Here is an 18,696-nt window from a genome sequence, read left to right on the forward strand (position 1 = left end):
ATTCTTGCCTGGAGAATCCCAGGGACAGAAGAGTCTGGTGGGCTACAGTCCACGGGGTTGCAAAGAGACAGACATGACTGAAGCAGCTGAATACAAACACATTCTTATTTGAATAATGTATAACCCATTCTACCATCAATAGAAACATGTATAGGGACATTGTGGCATAAAGATATTTATTCTGGAAATGCCAGATGGTATTCATTTGAGTCAAATGAAAGTAGTAAATATAATAGTGCAGACTTAACAACCATTGCCTAATTCTAGAGCTGTCTTTCCTAAAGCTATGGGTTTATTCAGCAAGTGGATCTTCCCACCATTGATGAAATATATGTAATTTAATTTATCATTTTTAAATACACATTTTAAAATATATGTAATACATTTTCACTATTCTAAATATATATATATATATATATAAGTATGTATGTAAAAATGCTTTTCTAAGGTAAATGTGCTTTTAGTATAGTCATGAAAAAAGAAAACAAAACAGTATCTTTTAAATGCCACATTTCAGTTAGAGTCCCACTGTGAACTCAGCTGACAAGGTAATAGTCAAGATTTTAAAAACATTCTAATCAATGTCTTACTGTAAAGTTTGTTGATAATACAAATACAAGGAAAAGTGCTGCTAGAATTGTGATTTGCTACGGTCAAGAGAGTGAGACACACTAAGACAGAGGGACAGAAAAGTCAAATTCCTGACATAAATCTACACGTTAACCAATCATCCACCGGCCATGGGGCTACATTAGCTACTTCTCCTAATTATAACGTTCCGAGGGCCTCATACTGATGTTTTTTGACCAAATTCTCCCTTCAGGTAATCCTGAGGTTAGCTTTTTAAAATTGAGAATATAATTGATATATAAAATTGTATTAGTTTTCAGTGTATACAAGATTCAATATTCATGTAACTGCAAAATGATCAGAGCAGTAAACCTAGTTAATACCCATCTTTCAGAAGTTAACTTCTAAGTCAGCTCTCCCTTGTGAAATGATGCAGTGGTGGGTACAGATGGGGAATACACAGCATAACGTGTCCCAATTCAGTTCAGTTCAGTTACTCAATCCTGTCTGACTCTTTGCGACCCCATGGACTGCAGCATGCCAGGTTTCCCTGTCCATCACTAACTACCAGAGCTTGCTTAAACTCAAGTCCATTGAGTCAGTGATTCTATCCAACCATCTGATCCCCTGCCGTCCCCTTCTCCTCCTGCCTTCAATCTTTCCCAGCATCAGGGTCTTTTCCAATGAGTCAGTTCTTCCCATCAGGTGGCCAAAGTATTGGAGCTTCAGCTTTAGCATCAGTCCTTCCAATGAATATTCAGGACTGATTTCCTTTAGGATGGACAGATTTGATCTCCTTGCTGTGCAAGGGCCTCTCAAGGGTATTCTCCAACACCACAATTCAAAAGCATCAATTCTTCAGCGCTCAGCTTTCTTTATAGTCAAACTCTCACATCCAAACATGACTACTGGAAAAGCCATAGCTTTGACTAGACGGACCTTTGTCATCAAAGTAATGTCTGTACTTTTTAAAATGCTGCATAGGTTTGTCATAGCTTTTCTTCAAAGGAGCAAGCGTCTTTTAATTCCATGACTGCAGTCACCATCTGCAGTGATTTTGGAGCCCAAAAAAATAGTCAGCCACTGTTTCCCCATCTATTTGCCATGAAGTGATGGGACTGGATGCCCTGAGCTTAGTTTTCTGAATGTTGAGTTTTAAGCCGACTTTTTCACTCTCCTCTTTCACTTTCATCAAGAGGCTCTTTAGTTCTTCTTCACTTTCTGCCATAAGGGTGGTGTCATCTGCATATCTGAGGTTATTGATATTTCTCCTGGCAATCTTAATTCCAGCTTGTGCTTCATCTAGCCCAGCGTTTCTCATGGTGTACTCTGCATATACGTTAAATAAGCAGGGTGACAATATACAGCCTTGAGGCAGACCAATCTCTCTTTGGAACCAGTCTGTTGTTCCATGTCCAGTTCTAATTGTTGCTTCCTGACCTGCATACAGAGTTTTCAAGAGGCAGGTCAGGTGGTCTGCTATTCCCACCTCTTGAAGAATTTTCCACAGTTTGTTGTGATCCACACAGTCAAAGGCTTTAGCATAGTCAATGAAGCAAAGTAAATATTTTTCTATGATCCAGCAGATGTTGGCAATTTGATGTCTGGTTCCTCTGCCTTTTCTTAATCCAGCTTGAACATCTGGAAGTTCTCAGTTTACAAACAGTTGAAGCCTAGCTTGGAGAAATTTCAGCATTACTTTGCTGGTGTGTGAGATGAGTGCAATTGTTTGGTAGTTTGAGAATTCTTTGGCATTGCCTTTCTTTGGGATTGGAATGAAAACTGACCTTTTCCAGTCCTGTGGTCACTGCTGAGTTTTCCAAATTTGCCAGCATATTGAGTGCAGTAATTTTACAGCAACATCTTTTAGGATTTGAAATAGCTCAGCTGGAATTCCATCACCTCCACCAGTTCTGTTTATAGTGATGCTTCCTAAGGCCCACTTGACTTCACACTCCAGGATGTCTGGCTCTGGTGAGTGATCACACCATCATGGTTATCTGGGTCATGAAGATTTATTTTTTTATAGTTCTTCTGTTTATTCTTGCACCTCTTGTTAATATCTTCTGCTTCTGTAAGGCCATACCGTTTATGTCCTTTATCGTGCTCATCTTTCCTGGAATGTTCCCTTGGTGTCTCTAATTTTCTTGAATAGATCTCTAGTCTTTCCATTTTATTGTTTGTCTCTATTTTTTTTTTTTTTTTTGCATTGATCACTTAGGAAGGCTTTCTTATTTCTCCTTTCTATTCTTTGGAACTCTGCATTCAGAAAGATATATCTTTTCTTTTCTCCTTTGCCTTTCACTTCTCTTCTTTTCTCAGCTGATTTTAAGGTCTCCTCAGACAACCTTTTTGCCTTTCTTCTCCTTGGGGATGGTTTTGATCACCACCTCCTGTACAGTTTTATAAACCTCCATCCATAGTTCTTCAGGCACTCTATCTATCAAATATAATACCTTGAATCTATTTGTCACTTCCACTGTGTAATCATAAGGGATTTGATTTGGTCATATCTGAACAGTCTAGTTGTTTTTTGTACTTTCTTCTATTTAATTCTGAATTTTGCAATAAGGAGTTCATGATCTGAGACACAGTCACCTCCAGATTTTTTTTTTTTTTGCTGACGGTATAGAGCTTCTCCATCTTTGACTGCAAAGAATGTAATCAATCTGATTTCAGTGTTGACGATCTGGTGATGTCCATGTCCCAGGCCCTGTTATTTTTCTGAACTGTGCTCTGCTATGGACAGCATTTTACTAATTACTCATCTTTATTAAGCTTGGCTTTTAATGTCTGTTGTTCAGTTGCCAAGTCATGTCTGACTCTTTGTGATCTCATGGATTGCAGCAATCCAGGCTTCTCCGTCCTTCACTATCTCCTAGAATTTGCTCAAATTCATGTCTATTGAGTCTGTGATGCCATCCAACCATCTCATCTTCTGTCGTCCCCTTCTCCTCCTGCCTTCTATCTTTCCCAGCATTGGAGTCTTTTCTAATGAGTCAGCTCTTCACATCAGGTGGCCAACATATTGGAGCTTCAGCTTCAGCATCAGTCCTTCCAATGAATATTCAGGGTAGATTTCCTTTAGGATTGACTGGTTTGATCTTCTTGCTGTCCAAGGGACTCTACTTGTTGTTATATTTTCTCTATACAATGGTTAACTTTTTTGTAATCACTTGCCTGAATGCATTTCACAACCATAAATGTCTTGATCTCTAATAACCAAACAAAGAGCCTTGGGAGGCATCAAAGAAATCAGAACAGCATCAAAAACACAGAACATTCTACTTAATGGGTAAACATCTCTCAGTCATGTCTGACTTTTTGCAACACTATGGACTGTAGCCTGCCAGGCTACCCTGTCCATGGACTTCTCCAGGCAAGGATTCTGGAGTGAGTTGCCATTCCCTTCTCCAGGGGATCTCCCTGCCTCAGGGACTGAAGCTGGTGTCCTGTATTTCAGGCAGATTCTTTACCATCTGAGCCACCAGGGAAGGCCACTCCACTTAATAGAGGTGCTCAAAAAACTTTCCTGTTTCAGTTTTTTTGTGTTCCTTGTTGAATATATGATACTATTACCAAACTTCTTATTCTTGGCTTGGGGAAAAAGCTTCCAAATTCTGGTAACATGCAGTCTTCAGTTCTAAATGAATCCCTTCCATTTTACTTTGATTCTTGTGGCGGCCTGGTTTATTACCCCAACTGTAATCACCTGGCTGAATGAACTGGTATTTACCATACTGAGGTCTCTGAATTTCTGTGCATTTGCCAGCATTTAATCAATTCCTTTTTCTTTCCAACCATTGAGATGTTGGAGAAGAGATGTAGCACCAGAATCTGCTATCATAGCATCTGACATGAAGAGAAGTAAGAAGGTGGTGTCTATGATCCCAGCAGCAGGGCCTGAGGGCTATTTTAGGCATATTTGGAAAGGATTATTTCAGGTTTCCTCTCTGTAACCCAAACCTATGAATGCTAAAGCCACTACAAATAACTCACCATTGGTAGGATCAACTGAAAACATCTTAGAAGAGGAAAGGATCCTGTAAGTGATGTTCTCACTGCTTTCCACATCTGTGGCCACAACAGTCAGCACTGGGTGCCCCAGAGGCACCAGTTCGGAAATGGTGACCTGAGGGGGGAAAAAAGGGAGACAGGCCCTGTGTTTAAAGAATGCAGCTATTTTCATGAACAGGGCCAGGACCTGACTCTTTTATTTGTTTATGGAAGTAACAGAGAACCTCACTTTATTAGGTATTATTAATGTATAGAGTGGACATATTAAGGAGATTGTGTTAGTAGTTCCAGAATTCAGAAAAACAAAATTAAAATTTTTTAAAAAATGTTTCATGCAGTATTGATTTTTATTATGAAAATATTTCTTTCTTAATTATTTCTGTGTAGTGGAGGATAGCTAATGCATTCACTAATGTATTCACTAATGTTTCATTACACTGTACATTGTGTAACTATGAGCCTTATGTTACTTACATACTTAAGAAATTGAATTGAATGAGAGATTCAATTCCATATGTACTTCTATTCTCCATGATGCTAAATATAAAACTCTCAGCATCAACTTAGGCAGTAAAAACAGTGAATACTATCTGTCTGTCTAAATTACTTTGTTGACTATGGTAAGTTTACATTATTCCCTATTCTTTCAAGTTTGGTTACAGTTTCAGCATCTCTTTGTGCTATTTACCTGATAAGAATCTTGAGAGAATACTGGTGGGTTATCATTGATGTCCAGCACATGGACAATGAGTGTCCCCTCTGTTTGGTGCAACAAATCTGAAATTTGGATCTGTAGCTCATATTTAGTAGCTTCTTCAAAATCCAGTGTTTCAACCAGCACCACTACCCCAGTGTTCCGATCAATAGCAAATTTGGTTCCAGAATTATTCTCTTTGACAAAACTGAAGGTGAAAGCTGGATTCAAATCCACATCATGAACTGATATCCGAGTCACAATCGTGCCAGGCAAAGAATCTGAAATAGTCATGACCACTGTCAGTCTCCATTAAAGGTCATCCTTTGAAATATTTTTCTTTAATAGTTCAATCCAAGCATTTTTATTTTATGTCCAATATGATTTTCTCTTTCTTGGCATGATTTCTCATACAAGGCTCATTACAAACTGAATAAAAACTTTGAAGAATTTATGAGCCAATAAAAGTGAAACTTTACCACTAAGTAGGGAATTGAAGAGGCAGACTATTTTCAATTTTTATATTTCACTTTTTATCGTATGTTTATCACACAATCCCAGCACCAAGAAACATTGTAAGTCACTTATTTGCACTATATAATTTCTATATAAAATTCATATATTCATGGGGGATGTGGGTGGGAAGAAGGTTATTATTCATAACATTAATACAAAACATAAAATTCTGAAAAGCAAGCAAGATTTAAATGAAAATGTTTGGATACTGAAGCTAGATACTTAGTTCCTCATATTCATTTTTGTAAAATTATTTCTTTTGAGAGGCACACACTGCTTCCTTCTCTTAAAACCTGACTCTCAAAATTATCAAGACTATAGAAAGTATACCTCATACTGGTGATCACAAAAGATCTCTAATAGTACACAAAAAAAATCATGAATAGATGACATGGTAAATGTTTCACATGACATATGTGTTCTTTAAACTGCCATGACAGGGACTTTGGTTTGGACTTCATAGGTATGGTACAGGTAGAAAGAAGAGTCCAGGGCATTTAGAATAATCCCATTGTGTATAAGACTAATAATTTTCATATTTCAAATTTGAACAGCCTTGACATGCACCAAATTACACTTGACTCCTTCTGGTAAGTTTTGATATATACAGTTTATTTTTGTGATATATTTATTCTGAGCACATTACTGCATTTTTATTCCAATGCATGTGCTTTAGAATAGCACTTTCAGTAAAAGCAGATGAAAACACATCAAATAGGTGAGAGGTAAAACTAGACAATTTTTTATTAGTATAATATTTTAAATTATATATAGGTATTCTTCTATATAAAAATTGCTGGAATATAGCCCTCTTTGAGCAGTGTGTTTGTAATTTGTTTGGAAAGTGAACATAACAAAATGTTAGGCACATTTTAGGAATAAGTTGGATATTAAGAGTGAAAACAGAGAGGAGAGTGATGGGCAATTTCTGCAATTTCAACTACAAAAAGTTGGGTTGGGTTTTACCAGTACAGCTATTACCCATAGACAACTTTGAGATCACAGACTATGGAGTCATCATGTAGCCCAGAGACCCAAACAATTAAGATTAATCAGCATATCATGTAAAACTTTGTATTTTCAACCTCTACCATTAATGTGATAAAAGTTTTCTGCAGATGTTAAACTTTAGTTTATAGTAGAGGAAAATGATGGCTCTGCAAAAATCATCCAACTCCCTTCACTAATTACTTGTCATTAGTATATTGCAGCAGCAGTATATTGCAAATAAAAATGAGCAGGGCTCTATGGGGCCTTCCTGGGACAAACACTCCTCCATGGCCCTTCCTTGTCTTTTTTCTGTCGAAAAACTTCAGTCAAAGAATAAATTTAGGGAATTCTCTGGCAGTCCATGGGTTTGGACTCCTTGCTTTTGGCCTGGGTTAAATTCTGAGTAAAAGAACTCAGATTCTGCAAGCCACCCAGTATGCCCCCATAACAAATAATAATAACATAAATTTAATCTGAGAAGTGAGGAAACACAGAAACAAAGGAAAAACAGTCAAATAGGACAAAATAATAACAGTTCAGTCCTTGAGCAAAGTCAAGGACCTTTAGTTCTTCCTCGAGGGCTATGGATAACATTCTGAGCCATATTCTATGAGCCGTCTTGTAGCTAATGAGACTCCACCAGGTGGACGAAGTTACGTGATGATCAGACTGTAGCCATAACATAAGCTACCACAACTCTGAGAACCGCCCTCAGAGAAACGAGAACCAACCAGTCCCAGAACTGAAGATTCACTGGGCTTACAACAATCAAGACAATGGTCGGATTACCACACAGGCAATTTCAAGCTGATCCTCAGAGGTGACTGTGCCGTTCTGCATGGAGCCCCCTTACTCTAACCGTACACCCGTGAAGCTCCCTGTTAAAAGCTGTTGCCGCCTATTAGCACTGGGGAATTGGCCTTTGGACACAAGTATGCCTTCTTCCCCAGTTACTGGCCTCCTGAATAAAGCAACCTTTCCTTTCCAACACTTGCCTCTCGAATATTGGCTTTCAAGTGGCGAGCAGCCGAACCTGAGTTTGGTAACACAAAGATTGACAAAGCTATCAGTCTAATAACATTGCATTCTCTCAGGGGAGCTTTAGGGTGACCATCATAGTCAACAAAAGATGCTTCTTCATTGAGCAGATTTCACTTTTAAGAACTGTCTGTATACAAAAGAAGCTGTGTGGAGTAGTGGTTTGACCGTAGGAAGTCAGCTTCCTGCTGGTTTGAATGCAAACCCCAACTTTAACTTTTAACTTCTTTGACATTTTATATTTAATTTTTGACTCTCCATTTTCCATTCTGTAAAATGAAGATAAACACAATTTATAGTTGTGTGGTTGTTGAGGAATAGTATGCATATTTAACACAGCATCCAGCTGAAAAAATAGTAGATGATATACAAGTTAATCAAAACCATTATTTCAAATTGCCACACTTACTTTCTGCAATTTCCACTGCTTCAGAGGGGAGAAAAGTTGGGGCATTGTCATTTATGTCAGTCACCTGTATCTTGATCACAGTTGTATCAGAAAGCCTGGGCATGCCTTTATCTGTTGCTTGTACAATCAAACTGGTTTGGAAAAGAATCAAGGAATGTTATCCATCATCCAGAGAATAAGAAAACAACATAAATATCAAATATCCACTTGAAAATTTTAAAATGAGCTGACTAGCTTTTTTATTTCTCCCCTGACTTTTCCAAAAGGCATCATTTAAAGTTTATTTCATAAGAATGGTAGTCTGAAGTGTATTTTTTGACACATTTAAAGAATCAAATCAATCTTGGTTATTTAAACTAAATGGACTCTCTCTGGGAGACAGACTATAAATTTCAGTCCTTTCCTACTAAGAACAACTTAAAAAGTACAAACACCAATACCTGTTCTTTAGATAAGCAGACTGCTTCCACTCTGCCACACATGGCCTGAATATTGCTATTGATACGTATTTCCATTTTACTGCACCAACAAAAGATAGAGTCACTACAAGTTTGTTTTGTATTTTTTTTCAGATCTAAATTGCAAATCAATCAAAACTGAAGAATTAACAGAGGGTGTTGCCGTTTATAACACACGCGCAAAAGATGCCTTACCGACCAGGACTGTGAAGCAGAGGCAAAAGTCCTGATCTGAAAGAAGCTACACGCAGTCATTCAATCTCTCTTGGATGACGGTACAACTCACTTCTCCAGTAACTGACTCAGACCTTATTAGTGTCTTCAACTTCTCCCTTTCTGTCACCACCCTGACAATATCTAACTAGTTATGAGTCTTATAGATTTTACCACCTGATATGATTTGGATCAGTGTACCCATCCATTTCACTCCCACCTGCAGAGTCTCAGGTAAACTGACCAATCGACTGGCTTCACAGGAACTGAAAGGTTTCCTGGGGCATGGTACTTTCAGTTTCTTTTTTTTTTCACACACAACAGTTTCAATATTTAATAGAGGATTATTTGACTTATTTTCAATATGCAGTCATTAAAAGAAAAGAAATAGAAACAGTAGAGAAAAGTAACAGCACATGCATGACAGTCTCAGGCAAACTAGGACAAGGTATTTGCTCTAACCTCATCATCTTATCATCTTTAGCTGGCATGCTGTGTATTCACTGTATCTTTTCTCAACTGGAGTGCCTGCTACTCACCAATCTTCCTACTGCAATCTCTTCATTCTCCACTCTGCAACTCCTCAATTGCTTTATCAAAAATTCTGGTTTGAAAACCTGAATCCTCTAATTAAAACCTTTCCTTGGCTCTCCATGTCTACAAGAGGTAATATAAGTCTTGAGCATGTACACATAACCTTTTGTGACATAGCTTCTGCCTGGAATTCCTATGTCTACACCCTTTTGGTCTTTAAAAGCTAACATCTCTGTAAGCTTTCCCTGGCATCTTATCTGATTTGGGTGCCCCTTTCTCTGCCCCATAGCACCCTGCACATTCCTCCACCATAGGAATCATCATTCTTTCTTCTTTTTTTTTTTTTTTTTTGGGTTTTGTCATACATTGATATGAATCAGCCATAGATTTACACGTATTCCCCATCCCGATCCCCCCTCCCACCTCCCTCTCCACCCGATTCCTCTGGGTCTTCCCAGTGCACCAGGCCCGAGCACTTGTCTCATGCATCCCACCTGGGCTGGTGATCTGTTTCACCATAGATAGTATACATGCTGTTCTTTTGAAATATCCCACCCTCACATTCTCCCACATAGTTCAATAGTCTGTTCTGTATTTCTGTGTCTCTTTTTCTGTTTTGCATATAGGGTTATCGTTACCATCTTTCTAAATTCCATATATATGCGTTAGTATGCTGTAATGTTCTTTATCTTTCTGGCTTACTTCACTCTGTATAAGGGGCTCCAGTTTCATCCATCTCATTAGGACTGGTTCAAATGAATTCTTTTTAACGGCTGAGTAATATTCCATGGTGTATATGTACCACAGCTTCCTTATCCATTCATCTGCTGATGGGCATCTAGGTTGCTTCCATGTCCTGGCTATTATAAACACTGCTGCAATGAACATTGGGGTGCATGTGTCTCTTTCAGATCTGGTTTCCTCAGTGTGTATGCCCAGAAGTGGGATTGCTGGGTCATATGGCAGTTCTATTTCCAGTTTTTTAAGGAATCTCCACACTGTTTTCCATAGTTGCTATACTAGTTTGCATTCCCACCAACAGTGTAAGAGGGTTCCCTTTTCTCCACACCCTCTCCAGCATTTATTGCTTGTAGACTTTTGGATAGCAGCCATCCTGACTGGCGTGTAATGGTACCTCATTGTGGTTTTGATTTGCATTTCTCTAATAATGAGTGATGTTGAGCACCTTTTCATGTGTTTGTTAGCCATCTGTATGTCTTCTTTGGAGAAATGTCTGTTTAGTTCTTTGGCCCATTTTTTGATTGGGTCATTTATTTTTCTGGAATTGAGCTGCAGGAGTTGCTTGTATATTTTTGAGATTAATCCTTTGTCTGTTTCTGCATTTGCTATTATTTTCTCCCAATCTGAGGGCTGTCTTTTCACCTTACTTATAGTTTCCTTTGTAGTGCAAAAGCTTTTAAGTTTCATTAGGTCCCATTTGTTTAGTTTTGCTTTTATTTCCAATATTCTGGGAGGTGGGTCATAGAGGATCTTGCTGTGATTTATGTCGGAGAGTGTTTTGCCTATGTTCTCCTCTAGGAGTTTTATAGTTTCTGGTCTTACATTTAGATCTTTAATCCATTTTGAGTTTATTTTTGTGTATGGTGTTAGAAAGTGTTCTAGTTTCATTCTTTTACAAGTGGTTGACCAGTTTTCCCAGCACCACTTGTTAAAGAGGTTGTCTTTTTTCCATTGTATATCCTTGCCTCCTTTGTCAAAGATAAGGTGTCCATAGGTTCGTGGATTTATCTCTGGGCTTTCTATTCTGTTCCATTGATCTATATTTCTGTCTTTGTGCCAGTACCATACTGTCTTGATGACTGTGGCTTTGTAGTAGAGTCTGAAGTCAGGCAGGTTGATTCCTCCAGTTCCATTCTTCTTTCTCAGGATTACTTTGGCTATTCGAGGTTTTTTGTATTTCCATACAAATTGTGAAATTCTTTGGTCTAGTTCTGTGAAAAATACCATTGGTAGCTTGATAGGGATTGCATTGAATCTATAGATTGCTTTGGGTAGAATAGCCATTTTGACAATATTGATTCTTCCAATCCATGAACACAGTATGTTTCTCCATCTGTTTGTGTCCTCTTTGATTTCTTTCATCAGTGTTTTATAGTTTTCTATGTATAGGTCTTTTGTTTCTTTAGGTAGATATACTCCTAAGTGTTTTATTCTTTTTGTTGCAATGGTGAATGGTATTGTTTCCTTAATTTCTCTTTCTGTTTTTTCATTGTTAGTATATAGGAATGCAAGGGATTTCTGTGTGTTAATTTTATATCCTGCAACTTTACTATATTCATTGATTAGCTCTAGTAATTTTCTGGAAGAGTCTTTAGGGTTTTCTATGTAGAGGATCATGTCATCTGCAAACAGTGAGAGTTTCACTTCTTCTTTTCCTATCTGGATTCCTTTTACTTCTTTTTCTGCTCTGATTGCTGTGGCCAAAACTTCCAACACTATGTTGAATAGTAGTGGTGAGAGTGGGCACCCTTGTCTTGTTCCTGATTTCAGGGGAAATGCTTTCAATTTTTCACCATTGAGGGTGATGCTTGCTGTGGGTTTGTCATATATTGCTTTCATTATGTTGAGGTATGTTCCTTCTATTCCTGCTTTTTGGAGAGTTTTAATCATAAATGAGTGTTGAATTTTGTCAAAGGCTTTCTCTGCATCTATTTAGATAATCATATGGTTTTTATCTTTCAATTTGTTAATGTGGTGTATTACATTGATTGATTTGCAGATATTAAAGAATCCTTGCATTCCTGGGATAAAGCCCACTTGGTCGTGGTGTATGATTTTTTTAATATGTTGTTGGATTCTGTTTGCTAGAATTTTGTTAAGGATTTTTGCATCTATGTTCATCAGTGATATTGGTCTGTAGTTTTCTTTTTTTGTGGCATCTTTGTCTGGTTTTGGAATAAGGGTGATGGTGGCCTCATAGAATGAGTTTGGAAGCTTACCTTCATCTGCAATTTTCTGGAAGAGTTTGAGTAAGATAGGTGTTAGCTCTTCTCTAAATTTTTGGTAGAATTCAGCTGTGAAGCCATCTGGTCCTGGGCTTTTGTTTGCTGGAAGATTTTTGATTAGAGTTTCGATTTCCTTGCTTGTGATGGGTCTGTTAAGATCTTCTATTTCTTCCTGGTTCAGTTTTGGAAGGTTATACTTTTCTAAGAATTTTTCCATTTCATCCAAGTTGTCCATTTTATTGGCATAGAGCTGCTGGTAGTAGTATCTTATGATCCTTTGGATTTCAGTGTTGTCTGTTGTGATCTCTCCATTTTCATTTCTAATTTTGTTAATTTGGTTCTTCTCTCTTTGTTTCTTAATGAGTCTTGCTAATGGTTTGTCAATTTTGTTTATTTTTTCAAAAAACCAGCTTTTAGCTTTGTTGATTTTTGCTATGGTCTCTTTAGTTTCTTTTGCATTTATTTCTGCCCTAGTTTTTAAGATTTCTTTCCTTCTGCTAACCCTGGGCTTCTTCATTTCTTCCTTCTCTAATTGCTTTAGGTGTAGAGTTAGGTTATTTATTTGGCTTTTTTCTTGTTTCTTGATATAAGCCTGTAATGCTATGAACCTTCCCCTTAGCACTGCTTTTACAGTGTCCCATAGGTTTTGGGTTGTTGTGTTTTCATTTTCATTCATTCTATACATATTTTGATTTCTTTTTTGATTTCTTCTATGATTTGTTGGTTATTCAGAAGCTTGTTATTTAGCCTCCATATGTTTGAATTTTTAACAATTTTTTTCCTGTAATTGAGATCTAATCTTACTGCACTGTGGTCAGAAAAGATGACTGGAATGATTTCAATTTTTTTGAATTTTCCAAGACCAGATTTATGGCCCAGGATGTGATCTATTCTGGAGAAGGTTCCGTGTACACTTGAGAAAAAGGTGAAGTTGATTGTTTTGGGGTGAAATGTCCTATAGATATCAATTAGGTCTAGCTGGTCCATTGTGTCATTTAAGGTTTGTGTTTCCTTGTTAATTTTCTGTTTAGTTGATCTATCCATAGTTGTGAGTGGGGTATTAAAGTCTCCCACTATTATTGTGTTACTATTAATTTCCTCTTTCATACTCGTTAGTGTTTGCCGTACATATTGCGGTGCTCCTATGTTGGGTGCATATATATTTATAATTGTTATATCTTCTTCTTGGATTGATCCTTTGATCATTATGTAGTGTCCTTCTTTGTCTCTTTTCACATCCTTTATTTGAAAGTCTATTTTATCTGATATGAGTATTGCGACTCCTGCTTTCTTTTGGTCTCCATTTGCATGAAATATTTTTTTCCAGCCCTTCACTTTCAGTCTGTATGTGTCTCTTGTTTTGAGGTGGGTCTCTTGTAGACAGCATATATAGGGGTCTTGTTTTTGTATCCATTCAGCCAATCTTTGTCTTTTGGTTGGGGCATTCAACCCATTTACATTTAGGGTAATTATTGATAGGTGTGGTCCCGTTGCCATTTACTTTGTTGTTTTGGGTTCACGTTTATACAACCTTTCTGCATTTCCTGTCTAGAGAAGATCCTTTAGCATTTGTTGAAGAGCTGGTTTGGTGGTGCTGAATTCTCTCAGCTTTTGCTTATCTGTAAAGCTTTTGAATTCTCCTTCATATCTGAATGAGATCCTTGCTGGATACAGTAATCTAGGTTGTAGGTTATTCTCTTTCATTACTTTCAGTACGTCCTGCCATTCCCTTCTGGCCTGGAGGGTTTCTATTGATAGATCAGCTGTTATCCTTATGGGAATCCCTTTGTGTGTTATTTGTTGTTTCTCCCTTGCTGCTTTTAATATTTGTTCTTTGTGTTTGATCTTTGTTAATTTGATTAATATGTGTCTTGGGGTGTTTCGCCTTGGGTTTATCCTGTTTGGGACTCTCTGGGTTTCTTGGACTTGGGTGGCTATTTCCTTCCCCATTTTAGGGAAGTTTTCAGCTATTATCTCCTCGAGTATTTTCTCATGGCCTTTCTTTTTGTCTTCTTCTTCTGGGACTCCTATGATTCGAATGTTGGGCCGTTTGACATTGTCCCAGAGGTCCCTGAGGTTGTCCTCATTTCTTTTGATCCTTTTTTCTTTTTTCCTCTCTGCTTCATTTATTTCCACCATTTTATCTTCTACCTCACTTATCCTATCTTCTGCCTCCGTTATCCTACTCTTGGTTCCCTCCAAAGTGTTTTTGATCTCATTCATTGCATTATTCATTTTTAATTGAGTCTTTTTTATTTCTTCTAGGTCTTTATTAAACATTTCTTGTATCTTTTCAATTTTTGTTTCCAGGCTATTTATCTGTAACTCCATTTTGTTTTCAAGATTTTGGATCATTTTTATTATCATTATTCTAAATTCTTTTTCAGGTAGATTCCCTATCTCCTCCTCTTTTGTTTGACTTGGTGGGCATTTTTCATGTTCCTTTACCTGTTGGGTATTTCTCTGCCTTTTCATCTTGTTTAGATGGCTGTGTCTGGAGTGGGCTTTCTGTATTCTGGAGGTCTGTGGTTCCTTTTTATTGTGGAAGATTTACCCAGTGGGTGGGGTTAGATGATTGGCTTGTCAAGGTTTCCTGGTTAGGGAAGCTTGCGTCAGTGTTCTGGTGCGTGGAACTTGATTTCTTCTCTTTGGAGAGCAATGGAGTGTCCAGTAGTGAGTTTTGAGATGGGTCTGTGTGTTAGGTGTGACCTTGGGCAGCCTGTATGTTGACGTTCAGGGCTATGTTCCTGCGTTGCTGGAGAATTTGCGTGGTATGTCTTGCTCTATAACTTATTGGCTCTTGGGTGGTGGTTGGTTTCAGTGTAGGTATGGAGGCTTTTGGACGGTCACTTATTACTTAAAGTTCCATGTAGTCAGGAGTTTTCTGGTGTTCTCAGGTTTTGGGCTTAAGTCTCCTGCCTCTGGATTTCAGTTTTATTCTTCCTGTAGTCTCAGGACTTCTCCAGCTATACAGCACTCCTTTCGAAGACAATGGGCTGCTTTTCTGGGCGCCTGATGACCTCAGCTAGCGATCAGAAGTTGTTCTGTGAAGTTTGCTCTGCGTTCAGTTATTCTTTCGATGAATTTGTAGGAGAGAAAGTGGTCTCCCCGTCCTACTCCTCCGCCATCTTGGCTCCCATTCTTTCTTCTTAATGACTTATTTGTCTACCTCTCCTATAAATTCCTTGAGGAGAGATGTCTTGCCTTATTTGGGTTTCCTTAATATATGTTGATGTTGGTTTCTCAAGAATTGCTCAAGATTATAAATATATCAGATGACAGAGGCAGGATTTAAGTACAGGTCTTAGTTGACTGGAAAGCTCGTGCTCCACTGTCTGATACTTTTCTATATGTCTCTCTTCCTGTGTATATATCACACTCTAAGGTATACTCATTAGCTTTCCACTGCATTCTAAACACTATGAGTTACAGGAGAGTATCTGAGTAATAAAGTAAGTTGTCAATTGGAAGATGATCTTCCTTTCAGAAGTGGAATTAGTCTTAGCCAGTGGGTGATACTATCTTTTGAGAAACTGAGTCTTAGAAGGTAACACACTTCTACTTTCTTTCCCATTCTTAGCTTACCTGATAAGTGTTCTTTTTCTTCCAAACTTAACTTTTTTAAATCATGTAAAAAAGATTAGAGATAACAAGGGAATATTCCATGCAAAGATGGGCTCAATAAAGGACAGAAATGGTAGGGACCTAACAGAAGCAGAAGAGATTAAGAAGAGGTGGCAAGAATATACAGAAGAACTGTACAAAAAAGATCTCCATGACCCAGATAAGCACGATGGTGTGATCACTCACCTAGAGCCAGACATTCTGGAATGTGAAGTCAAGTGAGCCTTAGGAAGCATCACTGCAAACAAAGCTAGTGGAGGTGATGGATTCCAGTTTAGCTATTTTAAATCCTGAAAGATGATGCTGTGGAAGTGCTGCACTCAATATGCCAGCAAATTTGGAAAACTCAGCAGTGGCCACAGGACTGGAAATGGTCAGTTTTCATTCCAATCCCCCCAAAAAAGGCAATGCCAAAGAATGCTCAAACTACCACACAATTGCACTCATCTCACACACTAGTAAAGTAATGCTTAAAATTCTCCAAGCCAGGCTTCAGCAATATGTACACCATGAACTTCCAGCTGTTCAAGCTGGTTTTAGAAAAGGCAGAGGAACCAGAGATCAAATTGCCAACATCCGCTGGATCATCGAAAAAGCAACAGAGTTCTAGAAAAACATCTATTTCTGCTTTATTGACTATGACAAAGCCTTTGGGTGTGTGGATCACAATAAACTGTGGAAAATTCTGAAAGAGATGGGCATACCAGACCACCTGACCTGCCTCTTGAGAAACCTACATGCAGGTCAAGAAGCAACAGTTAGAACTGGACATGGAACAACAGACTGGTTCCAAATAGGAAAAGGAGTATGTCAAGGCTGTATATTGTCACCCTGCTTATTTAACTTATATGTAGAGTACATCATGAGAAACATTGGGCTGGAGGAAGCACAAGCTAGAATCAAGATTGCCGGGAGAAATATCAATAACCTCAGATATGCAGATGACACCACCCTTATGGCAGAATGTGAAGAAGAACTAAAGAGCCTCTTGATGAAAATGAAAGAGGAGAGTGAAAAAGTTGGCTTAAAACTCAACATTCAGAAAACTAAGATCATGGCATCCGGTCCCATCACTTCATGGCAAATAGATGGGGAAACAATGGAAACAGTGGCTGACTATTTTTGGGGGCTCCAAAATCACTGCAGATGGTGATTGCAGTCATGAAATTAAAAGATGCTTACTCCTTGGAAGGAAAGTTATGACCAACCTAGACAGCATATTAAAAAGCAGAGACATTACTTTGTCAACAAAGGTCCATCTTAAACAAGGCTATGGTTTTTCCAGTGGTCATGTATGGATGTGAGAGTTGGACTATAAAGAAAGCTGAGTGCCGAAGAATTGATGCTTTTGAACTGTGGTGTTGGAGAAGACTCTTGAGAGTCCCTTGGACTGCAAGGAGATCCAACCAGTCCATCCTAGAGGAGATCAGTCCTGGGTGTTCATTGGAAGGACTGATGCTGAAGCTGAAACTCCAATACTTTGGCCACCTCATGCAAAGAGTTGACTCATTGGAAAAGACCCCATGCTGGGAAAGATTGAGGGCAGGAGGAGAAGGGGATGACAGAGGATGAGATGGTTGGATGGCATCACCGACTCAATGGACATGGGTCTGGGTAGACTCCAGGAGTTGGTGGTGGACAGGAAGGCCTGGCGTGCTGCAATTCATGGGTTCGCAAAGAGTCGGACACGACTGAATGACTGAACTGAACTGCAAAAAGCATCAACTTTTCGTTGGTTTAAATTCCACTTAGTAGGACATAATCACTGTTTATCTATGGTTCACAAAGTATAGAGGCTGCCTTCTATACTACTGAAGTTGGGCCATCATTGGAACAACTACTTAAATTTCACACTTTAAGAGCCTAGAAATAATTCCCTGTTGAAAGTTTGCTTTGTTAGCATGAACATAAGTCAGGTACATATGGAAAAATTTTACTAAAAATAATAATCAACTCATCGTGTTCTCTGCCCCTGCTGCCTGCCCCTCCCCAGTGTCACACTAAAATCTCAGCAAAGACATTAAAGTTATGGTTCTGTTGATTCTTCCCCTGTGGTCATAAGGACTCTTATTTTCATAGTATTACAATTTTGGGGTTCTATATAATGCCTATGTCATGTTAAAAAGCAAGATTCTTTGATATAGAGAGAAATATGATTCTGTTTCAAAACAAAAGGGCTCGTCAAAGGTTTCTCAGTGGCTTGAGGCACAAATGAAAAATCATGGAGGTAGATCCACTGAAATTCTACACAGAACTTCTATGAGACCTCAAGTTTTCTGTGATGGCTCTTTGGCAGACTTTGCAAAACTCTTGGCTGTGGTCAGCCCAACTGGCTCCATGTTCCAAAACTGTTGGCCTGATTAGCATATCAACAGAGATGATAAATGAAGTTCATCAGATAAAAACAGTCCCATTCTAGTTCAGAGCATAGTTCTCCTAATCTACCAATGGTGGGAAGCTGCTTTTTGTCATGCTAAATTTTAAATGAGACTTCAACCAGGCAGATTCTTTTCTGATTGCCTTAATACCTAGTGATAGAGGATTTTTCAAAACTCGCTCTCAACAGTATATTGAATATATTCCCAGAAGTAAATGTTTCTTCTGTAATTCCAAGAGAAACAAAATATCAGTCAACATCATAACATTTCTGAAAGGAAGAGCTATAAC

The 18,696-nt window shown here is 38.3% G+C and overlaps 1 protein-coding gene across 2 annotated transcripts in view; it reads right to left on the reverse strand.

Moving 5' to 3' along the window:
* DCHS2 (dachsous cadherin-related 2) overlaps nt 1-18,696 on the reverse strand; it is a 331,336-nt gene that overhangs the window by 3,709 nt on the left and 308,931 nt on the right. For both annotated transcript variants that reach the window (XM_043902663.1, XM_043902662.1), the window contains 3 exons: nt 8,235-8,365; nt 5,276-5,562; nt 4,570-4,702 (listed from right to left, as the gene is read on the reverse strand). In XM_043902663.1, coding sequence (XP_043758598.1) covers nt 4,570-4,702; nt 5,276-5,562; nt 8,235-8,365 — 551 coding nt within the window. The remainder of the gene's footprint in view (nt 1-4,569; nt 4,703-5,275; nt 5,563-8,234; nt 8,366-18,696) is intronic.

Source organism: Cervus elaphus, chromosome 5 (assembly GCF_910594005.1).
Source record: "Cervus elaphus chromosome 5, mCerEla1.1, whole genome shotgun sequence".
In the NCBI taxonomy this organism is placed as follows: domain Eukaryota; kingdom Metazoa; phylum Chordata; class Mammalia; order Artiodactyla; family Cervidae; genus Cervus; species Cervus elaphus.